This window comes from Oenanthe melanoleuca, chromosome 18 (assembly GCF_029582105.1).
Source record: "Oenanthe melanoleuca isolate GR-GAL-2019-014 chromosome 18, OMel1.0, whole genome shotgun sequence".
NCBI lineage: Eukaryota > Metazoa > Chordata > Aves > Passeriformes > Muscicapidae > Oenanthe > Oenanthe melanoleuca.
The window spans coordinates 5,902,842-5,927,903 of NC_079351.1; the positions used below are offsets into that span (position 1 = coordinate 5,902,842).

Sequence of the window (25,062 nt, forward strand, 5' to 3'; positions counted from 1 at the left end):
AACCCCACCAGACCTGACTGGACCTGTGGTTCCCTCTTGTCCAGCATCCCATCACTGCTGTCCCTAACGTTGCTCAGACATTTCAGGAGGAAACCCTGAGCCTTCTCCTAAACTGATGAGCCAGAGGCTGGTGGGGCTGGAAAGTAGGAGCTTGTGGCTTCCTGCAGAGTGCAGGTTTCTGGGACAATTACAGCTCCTGGGTCTGAGGCTCACTGCATCTTCTCACCTCTGCAACAATGAATTTTTCAATGCAAGGATGCCCTGGGAGGCCTGGCACCTCCATTTCACCTCTCCCAGATAGCACAGGCCGTGTCCCTGTGAGGCCAGCAATGGACATAAGCAAAACCCATTAATGGGCTGCCCCACACCAAACCCGTGCCAGGCAAACAAGCTGGGAGAGGCCTCTGCTTCTTTCCAAGAAAATCTAGTAAATTTGATCCCTAGCTCTATCAAAAGAGGCAAACCCCCACTGTTTTCCCAAAAGTCTTGAGGCTCCTGGGGCAGGGAGGGGAGGTAAGGGCCAGCAAGAGATTCATGTGTCAAAGGAACTCAGCTCACTGGCTGGTGGCCAAGGACTTTTCATGTGGATTTCCAGCCTCTGCCAGGAGACTCTCAGATGCTGGAAGAGCCTTTAATTCAAACCAGGTGCCTCTGAAAGGAAAACACTCTGAAAGGCAAACTTGATCACTTTCCCTCAAGGAAAAAAAAAAAAAAAAAAGAAAGATATAATAGTGAGGGCAATCCTGCACGTTCCAATGAATGAGCCTTCCTGGCACAGCCCTCCCTGCTCCCAGCTGCCCACTGCAAACATGGAAATTAAACCTCTGGTGGGCTGGAGGGAGGAGAGCCAAGCCCAGTGCCCAGCAAAGGAGCCCCAGGCTGGTCAAAATCCACCACAAACAACTTTTGTCACCCTGCCCTGCTGTGTCTGTGAGCTGAGCATCAGCTCTCCCTCAAGCTCCTGAGAGCACCAGAGGGGAGGCTGCAGCTCAGGAATGATCCCTGCTGGGAAAATCACTGTCCTGGGATGGACAACACCAACAGCACTGACAGCAGCCAGCCCCCTCTGCTGCACACCAGCTGCTCCCCAAATCCAGTGCTTGCCAAGCAGAGCCATAAATAACAGCAGAGACCCAGGAAGAAGGGGAGCTGCCCCCCAGACCTACCCTGCAATGACAATGAAGAAGTCCAGGCGGTTCCACGTGTCTCCCAGGTAGCATTTCTTCCCAAAAATCCCCAGAGCAATCATTTTGACAATCATTTCCACAGCAAAGAAGGCAAAGATGAAGTCATCAAAGCTCTGCAAAAGAAAGGAAGGGAGAAGGGATGCTCCTGCACACTTGCACCAAGGGAGGGAATTAGAAACCTGAGTCTGGCATCTCTCAAAGCTAAATCCCTGGGAAGGAGCTGTGCTGAGAGCAGCCCAGGTGGTCCAACAGCACCCACAGTGCCAGGACAATGGGACAGGCCTATTTTGGGCACTGCTGTCACTGACCACTAGATGGTTGGCCTTCCCCCAGCACTCCAAGAAAGGCTTGGCTCTGCTGGGGCTGGCACAGCCTGGCAGGGGCTTTGCTGGCAGCACTGCACCTTCTCATCCGAGCACCAAAACCTGCATCTCCCAGCACAGACAGTGGGACACAACACCCCCCAGCAGGGGCCAGCCCAGCCCTTCCCTTCCCTGCCCAGAGCAGCCTGAGGCTGTGCTGGGCTCCTGCTCCGTACCTGGAGGATCCTGCAGCGCGGCGAGTCGCAGGCGATGTCCTCGCAGGGGTGGAACATGCCCAGGGTCACACAGTTGAGCAGGATCACCAGCATGCTGACCCTCTCAAACCACCTGCACACACCTGTCAAGGAGCCAGCACAGCCACAGCTGCACCCACCAGCCGAGCTGGAAAGGTTTTCCTGGTCTTTGACGAGCAGAGCAGCGTCCCCACCCCAGGCACTGTCTGGGTTCACATGGTGAGATACCTGCATGTGTTCTCCCCATCAGCAGCTACAGCTGATGTGAAAACCACTCTGAAATGGGAGTTGTGTGGCAAAAGTGCTGAGTGCTGATGTGATGGATTAAAACGTTTAATTAAATGAGCGATATCAACTTTTAGAAAAAATTTTAAAATCCCACACCATTAATTTCCTCTCCTGGCATTTTACAGAAAAGCACTTTAACAACATTACAATTTCTATTAACCATGTCACAGCTTATCCCAGGGGTGTTTTCCTGAAGCCACTGCTTGAACTTTCATTCCCAATCCAAATGAAGACAGCCAAAACCATTAATGAGCTGCCTAAAAGCCTTTCAGTGGGGGCCAGCAGAGCCCATTCCCTCCCCTGCCTCTCAGAGCAGTTTTAAAGAGCTGAGCTGCTGGGACAGATGTTGGGTGCACTTTTGGGGCAGAATAAAGTGTGCAGCATATCCCCATAGGGATGGTTAAAACCTGGTACCCAATTCCTGCATCCTTCTTGGGGCATTTCCAAGAGCACAGAGGTGGGAAATCCAGGCTGGCTCAGGGTTATCTTGCAGCCTAGCATGAAAAACACCCTCTCAACTGCCAGAACCCACAGACAGCAGGGCCATGCTCCTGCCTGAGTGCCAGCAGCAGCTTCTATGCTCCAGGAAAATAAGCATGGCCCCTGTCAGACGAGAGTTTTCAGTGCAACACAGCAGCGGGTGGTGTTGAGGAGCCCGTGCTGCAGCGTTGTCTGCCTGGGGAAGGGGAAGGTGAGGATGAATCAGCAGGTGCCTCCCCTGGGAATGCAGGTCTGGGGCTGGCAGCTCCTGCCACCCATCCTGTGTGAATTCCTGGAAAACCACACGGGGCTGAGTCACCGTTCGGTTGTCGGCAATCTGGATCTTTTAATTGGGAGAAATGTGTGCAGGATATTGGGATAGACATTCCAACTGTCAGGTTGGGGCTATGGGCTGGGATATTTAGCCTAAATATAGTCCTGTGGGGGCAGGCATGGAGGGCAGCCAGAAGAGGGGGCAGCTGCTGAAGGGAATCCCCAATTTGGGGGGCTGGGAAGATCCCCCAGCAGAACCAGCCTGACCAGCGAGGAGCTGCAAAGCCCTTGGGAACATAAGGAATTTAAAAACACCCTGCATGATCCCAAAGGGGTGACAGAAGGAAAGCCACCTGCATGGGCTGTGCAAGATATGCAGCAGGGAAGTGAGGAGGGCCCAGGACAGCTGGGATGGTTGGGTCAAAACCTGCAGAGAGGGATGGGTAAGTCCCCAGACAGTCAAAGATCCATTCAAATTTTTCCATGGCAGTGGACAGGAGCCTTCACTGGATCTCCTCCACACACTCCATCCCAGCTGGGGGTGCTTTTGCCCCAGTGGGCAGCTGCTGATGCTGGCTGGGGACTGCAAACTGCTGGGCAAGCAGAGATGGGCACACAGCCATGGTGGGCACCAGCTTGGAGCCACTCTGATCTCACCTCCTCCCTGTGCAAGACCCAGCAGGGCCCTAATGCCCACCCAGGGCAGCTGAGCAGAGCCAAGCCCCATGTCCAGCATGGAGGGATGAGCAAGGCCTGAGATGGAAGAGCCCGGGATGGCACCAAAGACACCCTGCCTGTCCTTCCCTGCATGCCACAGCCTGCACGATGCCTCAGATGCCCCTCAATGCTCACCAGAGTGCTGGCACTGGGACCAGTGACTGACTGGAGGAGGGAAGCCAGGAGAGTGCAGCCCCCCAGATGCCACAACCTGCCACACACAGGGCACCAGCTGCAGCCAGCAGAGAGATTTGGGGAGCAGAACCACATCTGTACCCCCAGGAGGGTCCCCATGGTGCAGCCAGCAGCCCCTACCTGCCCTGGGCCAGCACCTCCCATCCTGGCACAGCCATGGCCTCCCCACTGCTGCCCACCCTGCCCATGCTGAAGGTGCCCCCACCCCATCTTGTCCCCCCATCAGGGCTGCCCTCCCACATCCCAACCTGCCTTGCAGGAACAAACATCTGCAGGCAAGAAAACAGCCTGGAGAGGGAGGGGGACCCAGGGAGCAGGAGGGGTGTTTATTTGCTGACAGCAGAAGTTTTTTACCCCAAATTTAACTGCAGACCACATATCAGCACATTACTCCCTGGAGCACATACATTTCAGTCCAATATAACACTTCACTCTGATTAAATATTCCCAGGACAGGCACCCCAGCAGTGCCCAGGGCAGTATGTTAATGTGCAGCTGATAGATCAGAAGGTTGGGGGGGTGTTATTTTTTTTCCTCTTTTTTTTTTTTTTTTCCAGCTGAATGAAAATTCAAGCTCTTTCTTCTGCTAATGGGATTTTCAGAGGCACACAAAGTGCTGCTGGCTACGGCTTTGTACAGACCCTCCTTTGAGCCCAGAGGCTGACAAAGGGAAACTCTTCAATTAGCAAAAGCAGAAGGTGCTTTTTTGAATGCCTCTCACTGCTGCAGTGCAGGCAGAGAAGGGGCAAAGGGGCTTTGGGGAAGCACTGGAGCCAGTGTTGGTCCCTGGGCAGCAGTTCAGGTGAGGAGGAGAATATTTGAAAGGAGGGGCAGAGGTGGCATTGCCACCACCCCAGTGTGGAGCTGAGCCCACAGCCCTCACTGCATGAGATAAATATTTGCTGGGAGCAGAGCAGGGTCCTGCCCCCTCCTCACACCAAGCAGGGCTGATATTTAAAAGAAAAAGGATCAATAGTTGGGTTCATGCCCACACAGGAGGTGATCACCCCCTTCACCCCACGGGTGTCAGAAAGTCACCACTTTTTGGGGTCACACACTCATCCCAGTGTACTCCTAAAAATCCCATCGTATTCTTACATCCCATCGTACTCTTAAAAAGCCACATTTTTACCACCAACATGCTGAAGGCAGGCAGCCAAAATCCTCACAAGATTCTTTTCAACTAAAAAAAAAACTGTTTCTGCCACACAGAAATTCGCAGTAACACTTCTGTTGTAACCTGACTCTTAAAATTCATAAGATAGAGAGAACAAAAGACAAAAAGAAGGAAAATGTCCAGAAGTCACTCACTTGTTACAAAAGGAGCCCTTTCACAGGGCAAGAGCCCTCAGCCCTCTCCCAGCACCACTGCTCACAGTTCCACCTGCCCGTGCTCCACAGCACCTGACCTTTGGAATTAAAAGGCAAGAGTCCCAGATTCAATTAGCCAGCCTAATGCAATTAAAAGAGAGAGATATTGCATTATGCTTGCTGTAATTTGGTTGCAGAAGTTTGGATCGAATTCACCAGTGAGTGAATTAAATGGGGATCTGTTGCCCAAGGGCAGCAGTGACCAGGTGAGATGCTCTGGCCAGCTGCATCCCAGGCTCTCTCTGAGGAGCTGGAGCACTTGCACAGCTCCTGGTGGGCTCTTGGGCTTGGGGGTGAGGAGAGCAAGCACCTCTGTGCCCCAGAGATGGGGCAGCCTTTCCTTTCCCTGGGGGAAATGCCTCTGACCAAGCTGAGTACAGAGGGGAGCATTTGGTGATGCTCTACAGGGACACACACTCTTCTATGGGCTTTGTTTCTCCCATTGGTGCTTTGCTACTCCCAGGTAGCTCCCACCATTCCCCCTCTCCTTCCCTGACCCCTCTCCCACTCTCCAGTGAAGGAGCAGCTCCAAGGACCTGGGAAGTGGCCCCTGCCTCCCCCTGGCCAGCAGAGCTGTGGGCATCAGGGGCTGCAGGGGTGTACCACACAGTGAAACAGCCATAGGAACACAAAACCCCCTGGATGCAGGCAGTGACACTGGGCTCTCTCTGCCCCTGTTTTTTAGGGCAAGGAGTGGTTTCCAAGCAGGGATCTCACCCAGGATGAAGCCCCCACCAGCACCCACAGCCATCCCTCCTGTGCCAGGAGAAGCCCTCACTCACTGGGACAGCTGCTGGGATTTGACAAATGTGTGGAAAGAGCTGGCAAGGCCTGGAAATTTTTGTGCAAATGTGATGTAAAAATTGGGTTGAAATGACAGCCTCCCCCTGCAGTGTCACCAAGTTCCACCAGCTTAGGAGTGACACCGGGATAAGCTGCAGACGTTAATGAGAGTGGAGTTTTAGGCTTCATTCATATCATCAATTCCAGAAATAGCCCCTTTGACAGGAGCATAATGGCACTTCCAGGGCCTGGCCTTTGGGGGGGTGGGAGAAGGCAGGGACTAAAATCCTAAAACATTAATTTAGGCCATTTGCAAGGGAAGTTAAAAGTCCTAAAAATTAATCTGCCTCACAGATGGAAATAATAACCCCTTCCCAGCTTTGCCTCTGACTGCACCAAGCCAACAGGAAAAGGCTCTTCATGTCATGCCCAGTTAAAGCTTATAGGATTCCAATCACAGTCCTGGACATTTAATTAGATTTATTTTTTTCCCCTACCACATTCCTTCGAAAGCAAGACCAACCTCTGTATTTTGCTGTTAGCATTTGCAGGAAGCATTTCCACCTCTGTGGATGCAGCAATTCCAGAGGTGAATCCCCTTCCCTGACCTGCAGCCCCCAGTGTCCTTGTAACGTGGTTTCTACCCTACAGCACCTCCCAGATGCTTCTCCAGGCTGCTCCCACCTGTCCCTCTGAGGGACACGAGATGAAGCAGGAAGATGCTGCAGGTTTACAGCTTCCTGCAGCATCACAGCAGCAGCAGAGCTGCTTTTCCTGGCAGGATGGAGAACCACTGCAGGCAGGGCAGCCTGGTGTGCTCATGGCACACGTGTGATGGAGCTCTGCACTCTGCAGGGATTTGTGCCAGGCCAGTCCCATGGCCAGGGCATTCCTGGAAAGCAAAGCTGAGAGGCTCCTCCAGTGGGGCTGCACAAAGGGGTTTAAAAATTCAAGCACTGCTCAGAGAGTGTTTCCATTTCCACGGCGTGGCAGCCTGCCCCATGCCAGGTCACTGCAGCTGGCAGGCTGAGCACACACTGCCAGGAGCTGGCATGACCCCACTGAGCCTGGCACACCCCCACCCACAGGCTCTGAGCCGGGAAAAAGCCAGCCAGGAGCATCCCTGCCTCAGCACTGCTTCAAAACCACTTCCCTCCAGCACAGACAGACCCAGGAGGTTCCTTTAATTCATGCAGCTTCACAATTAAACCTGGGAAACCAAAACAGGGCGATTATTCATGGCAGTGTTTTTGGAAATGTCATCTCTAATTCATTTTGGCTTGCAGATGTTCAAAGGGATGCACTGCTGGCTGCTCCCCTCTGCCATGAAAGGCAGCACTCTGCTCCTATCCTGGTGGGGCCACAGAGGCTCCAACGGCCCCATAACACATAAAATGGACTGTAAAGCCCACAAGTGCAGGAAAAGGGGGATTTCAGGGAGCAATCATCTAATCATTCTTCTCTCAAGGAGCCAGAATCAGCACTGCCAGCTGCAGGCAGAGATGCTCTCCTCTGCCTGTGAGATGCAGCCACCTCTGAAGGGAGAGGCAGGGTTTGCTCAGCAGTGTGGAGGAGCCCTGTTCAGCCACCCAAGTGATGAGGAAAAGAATGATGCCATATTTAGAGGGGATGAAGAGTGACATAAAAGGTTGGTAGGCAAAAAAAAAAATTTAAAAAAAAATTAAACCCTTAAGTTCTTATTTGTCTTACAGTTTCACTATTGTTTCCTGGTAACCTTTTAGATTTCTACTTTAAGGGCTTTTTTCCAGCAGCCAAAAGGGTTTAAAATCTTATTGCTTAAAGAGGGAAGAAAAAAATGAAGATAAAAAAATCCTGCAAGCTGAGTGACTTGCATAATCTCCAAACTTCAGGAGCTGGAGCTTTTAAGAAAAGCCCTACATAATATCACTTGCAATTAACTCCTGAGATGGGAGGGCTTGGCAGCCCAGCCTTGGGACCAGCATCTGCAAGGATGGGTGCTTTAACAAAATAAATAGAATATAAAGTAATAAAATGTCAAGCTAGAGCACTTTAGACTAAATTTGTTTTGGCTTCTCATCCCAGCTCCTCCCTGCTCCTCACACCTGTCTGAGCACCAAGAGCAGTGACCAAAGAACAGCCCAGGATGAAGTGGGGCAGAGGGGCAGTGCCTGGCCCCAGCCCTGGCCCAGCAGGGAGGCTCAGGTGGAGTTCCTGGGGCTCACCAGCTCCTTCACCAGCCAAAGCCTTGTGCTGGGACCCAGCTGCCACTGCCCTGCATCTCCTGGAGGGGAGAGCAGACAAGAAGAAGGTGAAGCCTTGCTCGCCCAAATTGAACTCCACAGAAGCTCCAGCTTCACCCAAACTCCTTCTCCCAACAGTTTGGCACCTTCAGCAAACATTTGGGTGGCTCAGGGACAGGCTCTCCTCCCATTCCCACCACCAGAGTGGGGCTGCAGTGTGTCCCCATCCTCTTCCCAGAGCTGTCCCTCCCAGCTCCAGCTCAGCCATCACCTCCTGTGACAGAGCCAGGGGATGGCTCTGTCCACCCCAGCAGCTCAACAAAGATGTTGTCATGAAAAATAAAATCCTTTCTAATGGCCAGGTCTTCCACGGGAAAACTGGGGCTGCCGGTTAAAATACTCTCCATATGCCAAAGCCATTGCTGAGGCTCAATAACTTATTTAAGACATTTTCCCCCACCACACCTTGTAAAGTGCACAGTGGATGGACACTAAACCCCCAAATACATATATTTAAACTCACTCACTGCAAACCTCCCTAAGGCTCAGAGGTGCCAGCTGCTCTCCAGGACACATCCACAACTCCCAGCAGTGCCACCCCTCACAAGGCACAGCCCCAGCCACGCTCCAGGACAGAGGAAAACCCACAGGAGCCCAGGGAATGCTGCAGCACAGGCAGCTGCAGCTTCACTGCTGCTCACACTGAGCAGCACCTCGTGCAGGGCTGCCAGAGGCATCTCTTCCTCACTCAGGGACTCCGGATATTTGGGATACTATTAAGTTTCTGCCATCTGTGATTCTGCTTGCTGCTACACTCAAGACAAAAACTGTTATGCAAGGCTGCCTAAACAAGTTGCAGTGAAATCTTTGTAACATCCTACACCGACACATAGTTGGGATATGTCACATATTTGTCTTATTTTGTTCCTTCTTTGTCCTTTTTTTAGTCTCCTTCTACTTTTTCCCCCTTGGAAGTACGCTGGTTCCCATGGAAACAGTGATGTTATGGGTATGGACAGAGCTCCAGTGACGTCCACAAGTTCAGTATAAAAGCAGATTTATGTAACAGTTGGTGAAATGAAGGAATTGAGGGATGGCTTTGCATGGCCACACATGTGGCATCAGGGCTGCCCTGCCAAGGAGCCTGTGCTGGTCAGGCAAGTTCCCACTGGAGGGGGAAAGAATGATGGGACAGGGAAGAGGAGTTCCCAGACTCATGGAAAGATGGATGAGGTTAAAACTAGTCCTAAGCATATATATCTATATAAATTTTTAAATCTATATATTATTTATTATTTATATTTTAATATTGATGTGTTTCCTTGAAGAGCATCTCTCACCCTCTGCTGCTGGAGCAGGGGGTAGATGAGATGCAGGGCACTGACCCTGGGGACAGAAACTCTCCTGTCTGCACTCACTGGGAGCTGCAGGAGCACAATGATCCTGCTGCTGCCCCAGCCCAGGAGGGAGACACTGCTGGCAGTGCCTGGCTCCATGGCCAGGGCAGGAGATCCCTCTGAGCCAGACCTGCCTGGAGCAGGAAGGGGATATTGTCAGGAGGCTCCTGCAGGCTTCAAAGCCTGAGCAAATCAGGCACATTTCCTCTTTTTTGCAAACCTGTGATTTAAATCCCTTCCTAGGGCAGTGCACAGATGGAGGGGATGTCTCTCCTCCTCCTCCTCCACCTCCTCCTCCTCCTCCTCTGCCATCAGTCCCCGAGGAAGAAGCAGGAACAGCTTCCAAAATGAGGCATTGCCATGCCCAGAGCCGTGCCACCTTGAGCCCCCACTTCCCTGCAGAGGCTTGGCTGACAGGCACCACGCTGCACAGAGCCAAGACCTCCAAAAATCAATGTATTAATAAAGCCAGGGAAGCGACAGGCTGATTGCATCCCAGGGACGTGCTGGGCAGAACAAGCCTGTGCTAATTGTCCTGGCAGCTCCTCTGCTTCCCCTACCATCCCTGACAAGCTCACTCTCTGCTCCCACCAACACTGGGTTAACCCTCCTTGGCCAGGAAAACTCTGTGCCCACACCTGCAGAGCCAAAATATTCCCTGTGGAGCCCAAGTGCTCCCTGTGAGGATCAGCACCCTGCCTGGTGACACAGGCTGTGCCTCCCTCCCCTGGGGACCACTCTCACAGCCACATCCCACTGCATGCAGCCCTCTGAGCCCCCAGCTCCCACATGAGCTCAAACCAGATCCCAGCCTGTTCAATATACACAACTGAGTGCATGAAGGATTCACCCAGGCCAGGGAATGCCACTGGGGCAGTGCAGATGGGACAGGACCACCCCCACCTCTGCTGATTAATCCAACACATCACCCAGACTAGGGGATGGCAGGATGGCAGCGAGTGAGGACCACAAAACCTGGTGAACATGGGGAGAGACAGCAGTGACAGCTGGTCTGCCTGCTCCCTGCAGCAATCCCAGCTGCATCTTGGGCAGAGGGAGAGAATTCCCTCTGCTGACTGAGGGCCAGGGGAAACCTCAGAGGAAGAGCTCTTGGTGAGCAAGCTGAACAAACAACCCCATCTCCATCCCAGACACATGACCTGTGTCTACCCTGCCCCAGCCCATCCATTCATCCAGAGACACTGGGCAAGGGATGCTCCTGTGCAGACTGAGACCAGGAAATCGTGGCACAGGGAGGCCCAGGAGGGAGCCCAGAGAGGCAGAGCATCCCACCCTGGAGCACAGCCCAGCCCTCACAGCAGACCCACACTGCCAGACCCACAGTCATCACCAAGAAGTCCCAAAAGGCAAATAGGGATGGGGACACTCCACAGCATCCTCCATCTACCCTCTTTCACCAAGCAGGGAAACATCCACTGCACTGAGGCAAACACCTTCCAAGGCCCCTAGAGCAGCTCAGCTCTGGGGTTTGTCCCTTTGCACTCCCCACATGGGCACTGTGGGGTTTGGGGGAGGAGAAAGGAGGCAGGAGGAGAGGCAGAGTCCTGGCTGCAGTGGCTCCAAGAGGAGCCAAAAGCATCCAGCTCTTGGCCACATCTGCTGCAGCTGTGCCCTCCGTGTCCCCAGCACAGTATTTTGATTGCAAAAGAGCACAGGCTCAAAGTCCCTGAGGAAACCTGGCCAAGCCTTACAAAAAGCTCAGAGGACAAATCCAAGGACAAACCCAGAATCATTTTAAGCCCGTGGAACAAGCCAGGGCAGAAGGGCTGGACCCTTTTCATCACTTCTGAAGGGTGCAAATGGCTTCAAGCAGAGCTGGGGACACAGACCCCTTCACTGCTGCCCTGGCCTGGGGACACTGGTCTGGGGGGTCCCCAGGAGCTTTTTTCTGTCATTGGAAGGGTGGCTGAGTCTCCTTTGAAGAAACCTTTCCCTGGGAGCTGTGCCTGACCAGGGGAGAACCAAGCCCTTCCCACTCACTGCTTGGCATTAGGCAATGCTGGGTACAACTTTCCATTCAGAATAATGCTGGAAAAATACAGCTTTGGGGCAACCCAAACCACCCACCAATTTTTGTGTATGTTTTCTTACCTGGCTGCAAGTGGCAGGAAAAAGAATATTAAAGAAATTATGTTTACAAAGTCTGAACATGATGATGATTTTCCAAATGGCCTGCTAAAGTGTTTCATTTAGAAACTGAGCCAATGTTTCCTTTCTAAAAAAAAAAAAAATCAATGTAAAATACAATATTTTGTTGCAGGTTAAGTACTAATTAGACTGGAAGCATCTTACACACTTTGGGCTTTGAAGTCTACGATCAATAAAAATAAGAAAAATAGCAGTTTTCAGTGAAAGCAGCACAGAGCTTTCACAGCAGGAATGAGTGGCAAGGAGGGAATTCTGCAGGTGGAGAAGTGGAGGTCAAGGCTACCCCAGCCCACAATCCCTGCATTTTTCCCTGCATGGAGGAGGCTGCAGCAGCCCATGACTGCACTGGGAGATGCACCTGACTCAGTCTTTGAGGTGTCTACAAAGAACTGTCTGCAGGAATGGAAAAATCCTGACACCACATCAAAATCCCACAGAGAAAATCCATCCCTTATGTGGAATAACCAGGAGCAGGAAGCTGCTCTCTCTGCCCAGGGCTGAGCTGTGGGCAGTGGGAGCTGGAGCAGGGGGGGCTCAGCAGGGCTGGGTGTTGGGTCTAACTGAACCCTGCAGGCAAATCCATGGCAGGAACTCAGGGATTAGAATCCAGGAGGAGAAGGAGGGAGGTGGTAGAGGAAGGAAGAAGCAGGAGGATGGGGCTGGGATGGTGCTCAGTACAGGAGCCAAGCTCTGCTGTGGACACAGGGGATGCCACCCCAGAACACTTCCCAGCCTCACACACACACAGAGCTGCAGCCAGGGCAAGCAGGGCAAGGCCAGCTCAAAAGCAAAACCCACCCCAAATGCTCCAGCCCAAACCCTGGCCTGCACTCAGATGTGATGTCCTATACATGTCACACCCCACTGCCCAAAACACAAAGGTAGGTGTGGAGAGAGGGAAGGTGAACAGCCCCAAGAAGCAGCAGGGGTTCCACTGCAGGGTTTGCACAATGGATGTTGGATGAAATATCTCAAGTCTTAGAAAAGATGACAAAAGTGCCTATTTTGTAAAAATTAAGGTGGATCCTATGGAATCTGCTTGCAGGGATGGCACTGCCCCTGGTTTACTCTCCCCAGGCAAGGACAGCAGCCAGGGAGGGGCACAGAGTCAACCACAACCTCTGATCATGCAATTCCCTCCAGCAACCGGCTGCTGCTGCTGGAAGCCCAAGTGTGATTCTGGTGTCCCCAGGGGAAAGAGACCCCAGCCTCCCCTCCAGGCAAGGAGAGACAAGGACAAAGCCTGGCTGGCAGCAGGGGCAGCTCCCCACCCTCCCAGCAGCCAAGGTGCCCGCAGAGCTCCAGAGCTTCCCGGGGGTTTGGGCATCACATTGGTTTGATGCTTTCACTTCATGACAGAGTGTTGATGTCTCCTTGCAAAGATGGGAAGTGGGAACAGACAGGGAGTGGGGTGAGCACAGGGCTGCCTGCCTGGGGTGGCAGGAAAGGGGACAGGATGGGACACAGCACCAGGGATGCTCACCCTGCTCCCAGGATCCCTCTGGGGATCCCAAAGTTCTGCTGCTGCAGGGAGGGAGGGGGTTTCTTCCCAAGGACCAGGCTTGCCAGGGTGCAGGGATGTGCACCCATGTGGAGAGGCACTCACAGGGCTGAGGGGTGCAGGAACTCTCAGGGAGAACCATTCCAGAGCTGCAATGGCACTGGCAGGGATCTGGCCAGTGCCCTCCTGCTGGCATGACTCAAGTGGGAATTTATTAAACACAAAATACCCTATTTAATTAGTGTCAGGCTTCAACAGCAGCTAACAATAGCCAGGGAGCTCAGCTAAAGGATGGCAATCACCTGCAATGCCTTGAAAGGGCTCTGGCAGCAGCCAGGGACCAGCTCCCACCCCTGTGCTCCTCCTGTGCTGGCAGCCCTGACAGTGTGTGTCACAGAGTCAAACCTCTACAAAGGGAGAGCAGGGGCTGAGCCACTGCCACCTCCTAAAGCCTGTCACCTGTGTCAAAACCTGCCATTTAAATGGATTTATTCCATTCATTCATGCCTGCAGAATAAGCCCTGACACCTGCTGGGTGCCCACTGCCCTGGGAGCTTCTTGGTGCTGGAGAGAAATCAGGCAGAGACCCTGGCACTGCAAAGGCTCCATTTCCACATCCCTTCCAGCTCAGCTTTACTGAGATAGCTGGGAACAAGGATGGTTTGAGCACATTTGGGTGGAAATTGTCACTTTGGGGGTCTCTGTCCTGCCAAGGGGGACTGGACACCTTCAGTGCAGATGTCCTGACCCTCATCATCAACAGCTGCTGGGATGGACAGAGGTGAGACATTCTTGGCACTTAGCCCCCAGTAAGAAGCAATTCATCCTTTCCTCTCCAAATCCTTTACTAGACCCTGCTTCTGCTGCTGGATCCAGCCCTGCACACTGCTGTGTCCTGGAAAGCCCCAGGCTGCTCTGGATAAGCCTCACTCAAGGCATTGGGGTGAGGAACTTCAGGAACCTTAAACCAAATGATTTCTAATGCTTTTGATCTCCCAAAAAGCTTCATGAAAAATATATACAACTCCCCAGGTTCCCAATCTCCTGCACATCATCCAGTCTCGCTCACTTTGGCTTAGGAAAAGCAACAAGGATGTCTTTTGCTATTCCAAAACATCCTTGGAGCTGCTCAGTCCCAGCCCATTCAATTGCCTCCTGACTGGGAGCCCAAGGCCAGCACCACTTGCTTTGGAGCTCAGTGGGGACCAACCCACAACCAGCTAAAAGAGTCCTGATATCACAGCCCAGCATATAACCATGGGATCAAGATGAAAATTTCTGCTCCAACCACGAGGATTAGCAGGCAGGGGAGAGCACACAGTACAAACCAAGCCCTTTGGTTTGGCACACCAGAAACACAATGGGCATTCCTAAGTCCAGGTCTGGTCTCAAACCTCAGATTTCTTTTCCCCTTTCTTATTATATTGCCCTCCTCTCTGCATGTGACTCATCCTCAGGCAGCATCTCCAGCCAGCACACAGCTCCTGATGAGCTGCTATTGATTTACTCCATGTGCAGACAAGCTTATTGGGGAATAAGGGTGCCTTGTTCTCCTTCCAGGATCCGTCTGTCCCTGCACATGGAGTTAATTAAAAAGAGTTCCGGGTGTAAGCAAGAACTCCTCCAGCCCCTGCACCCACCAGGGGCACAAAACCCACCCCTGGCACCTTCCACACCCCTGCCCCAAACTCTGGGTGATGCTCAGCAGGTGTGACAGGAGGGCTGGGGCTGGGGTGAGAGCCTGCCCTGCTCCCCCAGCCCAGACACAAACAGGGCTCTCCCAAAACCTTTCAAAGGGCAGCTCCTCCCAGCCAGCAGCTCTGGCAGGAGGCTGTAATGGGAGCAAAGCACTTTAAAATTTAATGTGGAACAAAAGAATTTCCACAAAATAAAAATTGCAGTTTCTCTTCCATTAATAAGATATTACAAGCCTTGCTAAAGAGGCTGCAGTCTCCAGCTCCTGCCCTTTGCTGTCCTGTCTCCATCTACAGCCTCATTGTCCACTCCTGCTCCCTGCTCCCTTCTGACTCCTGCTCTCTGTGGTCAGAACTCTCTGAAATGGCCAAGAAAGCTCAAACTTCCCCATCTCAGTCCATCACTGGTACCTCTCTCCAATCCCATGTGGTTCATCATCTGCTCTCTAATGCAAAATGGATGTTCTCACTAATAAAGTGAAAAGCAACAGAAAAGCTGAAAATAAAGCCATCAAGCACGGGACCAGTGTATGTTTGTCTCCTTTCTAATCCCATTATTGCTCTGAAATGAGCTCTAGATGTTACTGCTCTCTCATTAATAGCTGCTCTGGTTTCCCTCTGAACCCTGGAGACTGGACCCCAATGAATTTTGCAGTCAGAAAAAAAGTGTTTTTTAACCACAACAACAGCAACACAGACAGAAACTCAGATCAGAGCATCTCAACGTGCTAATATTTCTCTTTCCTCTGAGCCTACAAGGAGACAAGATATTTTGGCTGAGGAGAGGAGGTGCAGAAGGAGCCGAGTGGGACATGGATGCTTCCAGGCACGATCCATTTACACCTCATAAAATTCTCATTGCTTTTGCATGTACCAAGCGCAGTGACCGCACTGAAAACATTGAAATATTCTGCAGCAGGCGCTGGAATGCTGCTGTCCCAGCACAGCTCAGGTCCAGGGATGCTCAGGAGAGAAGCACATGCTTGCAGCCTGGGGTGTCAAATATCCCATTTCACAGTGTAGGAGATTTTGGGGGAGATTTTGATCTCCTCTGCCAGCACTGCAAAGTGCAACCAAATCGATTCCCTGAGGACTCTGTCCTTCCTCATCCCAGTACAGGGCAGCACTCTCAGATGTCTCTTCTTACCGAGTGCTGAGCTGGAGAGAAACAGCCCTGGGGCTTCTCAGGGAATATTTTCAAGCAGTATAGCCTGGGGACACTGCTCCAGCACCCAGCCCTTCCCTAGAAACACCCCGTGGTGCCCAGGGACCCTGCTGCAGTCAGGGTTTCCCTGCTGCATCTCCCCTCTGCCAGCTCAGGAGGGCACAGGGCAGGGCTCAGCACTTCATTTCCCCACAAGCATCCCTCCGAGGGGCTGGGGGCTCCAGCCAGCCCCCACCCAGCCATGCCCAGCGCTGTGCCTGCCCCACACGCCCGGGTTTGGCTGTGAACAGTTGTTCTGACCGAGCTCAAAGTGCTCCGGGGACGGCGAGCGCTGCCAGCAAATACATTAGTGAGAGCAAAGCAGCTGGGGGGAAGGAGATCAGCTCTGTGCATCTTGCCAGGCTGCTTTTCTCCTGCCTTCCCTCTCAGCAACTGTAAATAAGAAGAACTGAGCCGGATTAGAGGTTACTGTCCCGACCAAGGGGACTTCTGTATGTCCTAATTCATTTTCCCTGATCTGCTCTTTCCCATCTCACAGCCACAGCTCCTCCTGCCCTCAGTGCCACTGGGCCAGGAGGTGCATTTCAGGCACTCTGAGCAGGAGATGTCTCTAAATGACAACAAAGCAAAGGCAGGTGGGTTTCCCACAAGAGCAGCCACCTGCAAGAGGAGTTCCTTGCACTGGGCACCAAGAGAGGCAGGCAGCCCTGCTGGCAGTGCCCACGGTCCTGCAGCACAAAGGATCATGTCCAGGCTGAACAGAATGGGGAGGGAGCAAAAAACCAGGCATGGGGCCATCAGGCAGCAATTAGAAAACAAAATGACAAAGCCTGGGTGCCTTTCCCCTGCCAGTGCTGCTGGGTGCCCAATGCCTTGCTCCTTCTGAGGGCAAATATTAAATATTCCTGCATTGTGGGTCCCCAGGGCTCTAGCAGGGGCAATCAGGCAGGAATCTGCCAGTGCCAGCAGTGACCAGAGGAGCTGGATTCGTGCTTGAGCCCTGGCTGTCACACTGTGAGCTCCATCCTGAAGCAATGCAGATTTGGGATGGAGGAGTCTCAGGGGCACCTGACAGTTCTGGACATGCCCAGCCCAGCTATCCCCCTTCAGAAAGAGGGGATTTTGAAGGAGTACAAAAATTAAAATAAAGCAGAGGAGAAGATGCAGGTGCCAGGGCTGGGACCAGCCCTTGGCTACAGGAAATATTTATTACAATTCTCACTCATCAAACAGACCTTGATCACAAAGAAGGAGTTGGTGTTGTACACACATAATTATGTAATGTTGTACACATTAAATTATAATTTGTTCTTGCACACAGAGAGGTGCACAAGTGAGCTCAGTGCTGTCCAAGAATGCAAAACACAAGGACAGGTATTTTGCCCTCCTCTCACATCACCACCCAGCCAGCATCTCCCCAAGGATCTCTGCTGCCCCTGCACCACAAGCTGTGGGAAGCACCTTCCCAGCTTGGACAGGCATTTTGGGAACAGGTCACACTTCCCAGCACAACCCACCAGCCCCCATTTGTCCTCAGGTTCAACTTGCTCAGCTTTAGGATCCCAGCTAAGCCCACCTAATTCAAAGCTCCACTTCTGCAAGCATTTCACTGCTTATTCCTGGTGAGGTTGACCCTGGAGACCCAGCAGACTGCTCAGCTGGGGAAGAGAGATCACATTTTCCTTTCAAGGGATTTTGGGTTATATTTGGGCAGCAGGAGCAGGATGGGAGCTGAGAGCAGCAGCCCCAGCAGCACTGCAGAGGTGGGAAATGCTCATGCATTGCATCCCTGTGCAATTGCCCACAGCAGGAGCAGCTCAGCTGCTCAGGACAGTGCAGCTCCTGCACTCATTGCCTTCTTTTCCTTCACCATCTGCACTATTTATCACCAAATAAATTTCAGAGGTGATGACAACAGGGCTGAAAAGCCTGGATTGCTTTTGTTTCCCACACCCAGAGGGATCCAGCCCCTGTCCCTATGAGCCACCAAGGGATCTGAACTCACACGGCTACAACAAGGCTGCTCCAAACAGAAATTCTCCATTATTCTCTTAAGTTCAAAAAAATTCAGATAGATTCCTTCTCATTAGTTCCATTTTATCCTAAATCTGAGCAAGGCTTGTGGTGACTGTGCCAAATTAGGAGGAGGCTCCCTCTCCAGACCTAGGCCACCTTTGCAGACCTACAGAGCCTGACTTGTTCCAGGTTTCACCCTGGAGACTTGACCAGCAGTCTATTAAAATCAGGTCATTTATTTAGGTACTTAGATCTGGACTTCAAATAGCTAAAATTAGTCAGGAAAGTTGCACTTTTCAGGCTTTCTCACCCCATGCCTCAGTTTCTAAAACCAGGGAAGAGAAGAACAATTATTTCTCTCCAACCCTTTTGAAAGCACTTGGAAATCTTCAGATGACAGCACGATTTGGTGCAGACGTGTTCATTATTCTTCCCCTCCATGGAGCAGTGTTAAATCTTTCTCCATATAAAGTAATTTTCTAAATTAGGTAAAGACGGTGAGTTTTGCGCTGAGCACATGTGGATATTTTTATAAAATGTTTAAAACTTCTTGTCTGACTTTTTCTTCCCTTGAAGGACAACGTACCAAATTAAACCCTTCTGTGACCCCATTTCATTTCACCCTCGAGGAGTTCTCAGCAAGAACTTTGCCAAAAAGTAACATTAGCGAGTTCCCTTCCTCAGAGATCACAAATGGCAAAGTTTGGCCTCGTGTGCTGTTTGGACTTAGAGGGAAGGAAGGGGCTGGTGATGCTCTGGGACAGCCCCCACAGGGTTTAACACATTGCTTTTGCTCTCCAGAACCAGACAGGCGAGTCCACACGAATCCCACAGGAGCTGCTGTCACAAATGGAGCCTCCAGCTCATCTCCAGTTTCCATCCCTGCCTTGCTCTGCTCAGCTGGAAACGCTGCCAAAGCGGCTGTGTGACCGCTGGCTCCACTCCCCAAAATGTGCACCCTGATGGAATAACCTGTGCTGGGTCCCAGGGCAGACAGAGGATACTCTCCTCACACAGCTGGGCAGGACTGGTGTCCCCACCTGCCCTGGGTCCAGGGCAGGGGACAGGCACCCTCCAGCAGAGGGGATTAACCTTTAAAATTCCCTCCTGAAAAAGGGATTTTTTTCCCCTGCTGATAGAGGGTTGTACTGCTGGCAGTGATGCAGAGATGGGATAGATCAGCCTTTACATCTAGTCCTTCACTGGGAAATTCACCCCCTCTGGTTGGGGACACACTGCCTAGCTCTGGGGCACAGGGAGCCTGGCTCCCCACAAGGCTCTGCCTCAGGAAAACAAGACACAGGTGGGTCCAAGGAGATAGGCTCAAAGGCAGAAGGACAGAAATGAAAAGGGGGAGCAATTCCTGCCAGGTGCTCCCCATTGCCCACTGGCTGCTCTGGGGCTGCAGAGCACAGATGGATCCTGAGCCCAGACAGCAAACACAGGAAAGGTCACCCCTGCTCAGCCCAGCAAGATGGAGCAAAACTGGCACTGTGTCAACAGGGAAAAGGTTTGAGCTGAAGCAAAATAAAGCACGGATGCCAAGAAACGTGCGTGCACAGGGCTTTGGGAAGATTCAGCGTGCTGGCCAGCAGTGGGGTCACAGGGGACACTGTGTCACCAGCCAGCTCCAGGCTTTGGGCAGCAAAACCCTTTGGCTCTCCCTGTGCAAGGAAGCCAGGCCAGGAACACGAAGGGGAGCACCCAACTCCCACCCTGCATCCCACCCTGAGTGGCAGTGAGAGGAGCTGGGAATGCCAGAGAAGACCCCCAGGAAGGCTTTGAAAGGGCTGCAGCTGCCAGGAAGGGGGCAGCCAGTGGCTCAAGATGTGTCAGTGCAGAGGTCAGGAGCAGGGGGTGGGAAACCCTCTGACCCCTGGGGAACAAATAGCTGTAGTGCCAATAACCATGACCAGAGGGGAGCTGTCACCACACACTGTCCCCTCCCCACAGCCACCAGGACCCCTGAGCAGAGCCCCAGTCAGCTCACCCCCACCCCACCACTTGGCACATCACAGTTTCTGGGGCTTCCCACGGTGCCCCCACTCTCTTTGGGAACAGAGATGACTCCTGAGAACACAAAACAGGACCCAACACACTGGGAGGAAGGAAGGGACTGCAGACCCCCAAGGGACATAGAATGGGGACATCAGGGACAGAGGATGGCATCTGAATACCAAAGTAAAAGTTTCTTATCCTCCAAAACAACTTCCTGAGCTCAAATTTCTGTTATTTTTAACCTCACTGCTGCATTATAAATAACCACTGGGTCCAGTGCTTGTCTCCCAAGCCCGCTGTGGGCTCCTACTCCAGAGGCAAACTTCATGGCTTTAGTTTTCCAAGAGCTGATCCAAACACTTGGAGGAGAGCCAGAGAAAGGCCTGACCTGCAGGGAGAGGCCAAGGGAACCAGAGCTGCCCCGTGGAGCTGCAGGGTCAGGAGGAGCTGAGACCATCCCTAGCAGGAGGGGAAGGGGTCACTGGGAATTATCTGTGTGTGGGTGGGAAGGTGGCTCCAGTCAGGGGATGTTTCCCAGGAAAGTCTCCCATGGAGAGCATCCCAAAAACCTCTCGATGCACTCACGTGCACAACGTGGTTTTTCTCCCACAAATTTTGCAGCTTTTCAGGTCCAGCACCCAGTCAGCCACCCAGCTCCCTGGGGATGGAGCTGACATGGAGCACTGGCTGCAGCTGAGCCCCACACATTCCTGCTCTGTCACTGTCACAGCCCTGAGCAGAGCTCCTCAGGGCCAGTGTGACCCAGGCTGGGCACCAGACCAGTGAGAAGGGAGGATGGGGGAGCGTGAGAGATGCTCACCCTTGGGGACAGTCCCACCCACTCCATGGGACACTCTTAGGGGACAGCATCTTTCCCAGACCCTGCCAGCATGCAGGGAGGGATGGGCAGGGGCTGCTCAGCTCTTTGCCAGAGCTTCTTTCCCCTCCAGCACCTGCAGCTGGGGGTGTGCAGAGCTCCCCAGGGCAGGAGGCTGCAATGGGGGCTGGTTCCCACTGCCATCTTCCCATCCCCTATTTGTGCAGCAAAGGTTGCTCCAGCTTCCTGGGCAATTGTTCTCACAGTCTGCAAGAAGGAGATTAAAACCTCCCAGTTTGGCAGACACGAGCAGCAAAGGAATAATAAAAAACAACAACAACAACAACAACAAAAATCCAAGAAGAAGAAGAAAACATTCAAGCTGCTCCTAGGCATAAAGTCAGTCCAGCTCCCAGCACAGCCCCCATGGCACTGTGGCTGCATCCCTCCCAATCCAGGGAGTCCCCACACAGGCAGGCTGGAGGAGGGGCAGACCTTTTGTCAGCAGCTCAGACACTTTTCCTAGTGGAAGGTTCCCCAAAGCGCTGGGAATTTTGGCCCCGAGCTGTTTACTTTCTGTATTTTTGCACGTTTCACTTGTGGTTCAGAGGAATTCAGGCACAATTAGAGCCACTGCCATTCACTTGCCAAAGCCCAGCACAGCCACACCAGGACCCTCTGCCCAGGGACACCTGCCCTAAAACCCCAGAGGGACTCTGCCCTGCACCTCCTCTTTGCACCAGGCAATGCTGAGAGCTTCCAGGGAAATGCTTATGGAGGACAGACTCCACTGCCAATCCCAGATGCATATCCCAGAGCCATCCTGGCAGGGGGAACAACCTCCCAATCCTTCCAGATGCTTTCTTGCACGGGGAAGATGAGGGTCAGATGAGGTGCTGTTGGATAAGAACCCCCTCAGTGATCCCATCCTCTTCCAACCCTTCCTCCCCTGCCGTAAGGTGAGTGCCCCGTGCCAGGGCTCAGGAAGCAGCCTGGCTGCTTCACTCCCAGCTTTCAGGGGGGTTTTCCCCGCCTGTGGCACCCTTCTCTTCCACACTCTGTTCCCAGGGATGCCTTTGGAGGTGGCAGGACAGCTTGTGCTTCCCACGGGGTGGGAGAGGCTGCTCCTCTCTACAGACACCTGTGCTCTCAGCAGGGATTTTTAAAGATTGCCTCAGACCTGAGGGCTGGGATGCAGCATCCTCCTGCTCAGCCTGCAGCCCCTGCCTTGCACACCAGACTTGCATCAGGGACTCTGCCCAAAATAACTCAGAGGACAGGTCCAGAACCTGTGCACTTCCCAGACATTGTACCCAAGTGGGGCAAAGCAGAACAGGACCCCAGCTGGCCTTGGTCTTTCTCTGGGAAGTCACCTGAGCAAATCCCAGAGGCACTGGAGAGGATGGACCTGAACCTAAGCCTTGGAAAGGCTTTTTGGGTGGTTTGCACCCCAGCACGGCACAGCTGGACTGAGAGGGAGGTTTATAGAGCACTCAGTCTGGAGAAGAGCAGCTCCAGCATTGCCTGGAGAGAGCAACCACCACCCAAAGCAGGCAGGGAGAGGCTGAAGCAGCCCTGCACCCCTCTGTCCCCTCTGCCCGCTCTGCTTCCCACGGGATCCTCCCATCTGGGGAGCGCCAGCGGTGAGAAAAATCAGCGATCGGCTGCAGAAAACAAATCTTGAATTAAAAAAGACTGCAGCTGCTCACGGCAAAGCCCCGGTTCTCAGAGCAGCATCCCACCGCAGCGGGGGTCAGCCGCCCCCGGAGCGAGCTACGTGCCCGAATCAAAGGCAGCGCAATAGCGGGACCCGAGGCACACACGCAAACGGGCCATTTGCAAATAAACCGAGCGAGCCGGCGGAAACGGCAGCACGAGGAATGCTCTCGGCTTTCACAAGGTTGGGATCTGCTGGTGGGCAGCCCAGGGAAGGAATGCAGTGACGTCTGTCCAGCTAATAAATTAGCGAGCTGAATAACGCTGGGTGAATGATTCGCCTGGTTTTCCTTGCCCTGAGGAGGTGCTGAGCATGCAGCAGGGACCGGGCCAGAGCCAGGGACCCCAGTGGGACCGAGCTGAAGCATTTGCTGCCAAATGCTCCCAAGCAGGGCCCGAATTTGGGCAGTTTTCACTCTGGTGATGGAGGGAGTGGGAACAACAGAGGCTGGGATGTGATGCCAGGAGATGTGGCGAGTGCTGGGGACCACACACATGTTCTCATGATGGGCTGAGGGCAGGGCTAGTGTGGATCACTAGTGTAGTGGCAGTGCAGGGATGGCCAGGCTGGGCAGAGCACTCAGCCTCTTCACCCAGCCCCCAGGGCTGTCCCACTGCCTGCCTCTGCTCCCCCAAACCTGGGGTCATGCCCACCGGTGACACCCAGAATCAAATTCACTGCATATCCCCCTGCAGACCTTAACCCCCAGCCTTGCAAGGCCATGGGGAGTGAGTGGAATCTGGGTCTCACATCCCCCATCACCCCAGTCTGTCCTCTCCTGGATCAACCCATCACCCCACAGCTCACCACTTTTCAGGCTCCCTCGAACCAGAGATACCCCACGTGCGAGTGAACAGTGAAGCCCAAGACTCTGCAAGTACAGAGCAGGATTGCTGTGTTCCACATGCAATGAATCACCCCAAAACACTGCAATCCCACACCTGAACTGGGGAAAGCCTTGAGCATGTGTTGAGAGCAGTGGGGAGCGGGCAGGAAGCACACCCAGCACAGCCTTCCCGCGCCCCAGCTCCCAGCCCCACGCCAACCCAGCCCCCTGGGCTTCCCTCCCTCTTTAACAAGCTGTCGCTCCCAGGGAGTGGTTTCCTGAGCAGTGACATGACCCTGCTCCCTGGAGAGGCAGGGATGGCGCTGGGATTCATTCTCAGGGTTATAAAACCCCACAGCCACCCCCAGGCTGGGTTTTTCCTCCATGGGGCCATGCTGGGAATCCAGCAGCAGGGAGCAAGCTTCTCCATCAGGGCCCAGCATCCCCATGAACCTTTCACTCCAGCAGTGATGAAGAGGAAGAAAATGGTGATGTCCTGTGCCTCTAGCACAGCAGCAAGGGGATATGTGGCCATGGCAGAGGCTGCCTCAGCTCCATGGCTGCTGGCAGGAGGATGAGGGTCCCAAAGCCACAACAAAAGGCAGAGTGAGGATGGTGTGGGGACAAACTGCAAAGCCCCTGTAAACTGAAACCCAGAGCAGTGCCCTTGGCCAGTCAACAGACAGACCATGAGTCCACCCAGGTTATTTTATTAGAAACCAGCAAGCCATTAAAATCCAAACCCAAAGCAGCAGCTCCATTCTCAGGGACACATTGGGGTAGACTCAAGAAGGAGATGCTCCAGGACCGAGCCAGGACTAGCTCTAACAACTCAACTGCCACAAAGAGCCCCCAGCAAACTCCGAGTGGGAGCAGGGAGAGGTGACACCTGAGGAGCCCAACCCTCCACAGCAGGGTCCAGGCAGAGAAATGCTTAGAGGAGGAGAGCAGAGCAGCAGCAAGAACGCTGCTGTGCAGTGCCATAAACAACAGCCAGGTTTATGGGGCCCCAGGGACCAGGGAGGCTGTGCCATTACCAAAGCCCCATTTCCCCAGGGAAATAGCAGGTGCTGAGGAACAGCAGCTGCCAAGATATAGTATTTATATGCATGGATATGTATTTTAAGAATTAAAATACAAAAATTGATGGTGTGAGGAAAAGAAAGGTTGTGAGTGGTGGGAGAAAAGCCAGAGAGCTGCCAGCTCCCAAATATTCATCCCACTTCACTGGTTTGGAATGACACCCTCCCTGCAATTCCCACATTGCTGATTTGGGACTTCCTGAGCCCCCTGTGGACCCAGGTCTCCTGGACCTGCCAGTGCAGAGCTGGATCCCATAGATCCCAACCCCTGATGCTGCTGGCATGCAGGGAGGCATTCCAGCAGGACTGCAACAGAGGAACAAGCCAGCAGAGCCACTGCAGGGTTGCTTCCATGGGACTCCCCCAGCTGAGCTGCAGGGACCTTTGGGGGGACCATGACAGCACGATGGGGGACACAGAGCCACCCAATCACCCCACGGGAACGGGATCACAGGGCTGGCTCAATCCCAAAGGGACCACCCCAGGGATGTCCCCCTCTCCCTGCTACCACCTCCAGGCAGGAGCAAGCACCCCTGGGGCTCAGCACTGTCCCTCTGTAACCCCCAGGAGGCAAAGCAGGAACATCAGCCCCCTTGTCAGGGGTTTCC

General features: G+C 53.2%; 1 protein-coding gene across 1 annotated transcript in view; it reads right to left on the reverse strand.

Moving 5' to 3' along the window:
* Window positions 1-25,062, reverse strand: part of CACNA1G (calcium voltage-gated channel subunit alpha1 G) — a 147,001-nt gene that overhangs the window by 100,631 nt on the left and 21,308 nt on the right. Inside the window, exons 2-3 of the mRNA XM_056505572.1 lie at window positions 1,726-1,837; window positions 1,167-1,300 (exon numbers count right to left, since the gene is read on the reverse strand). Coding sequence (XP_056361547.1) covers window positions 1,167-1,300; window positions 1,726-1,837 — 246 coding nt within the window. The remainder of the gene's footprint in view (window positions 1-1,166; window positions 1,301-1,725; window positions 1,838-25,062) is intronic.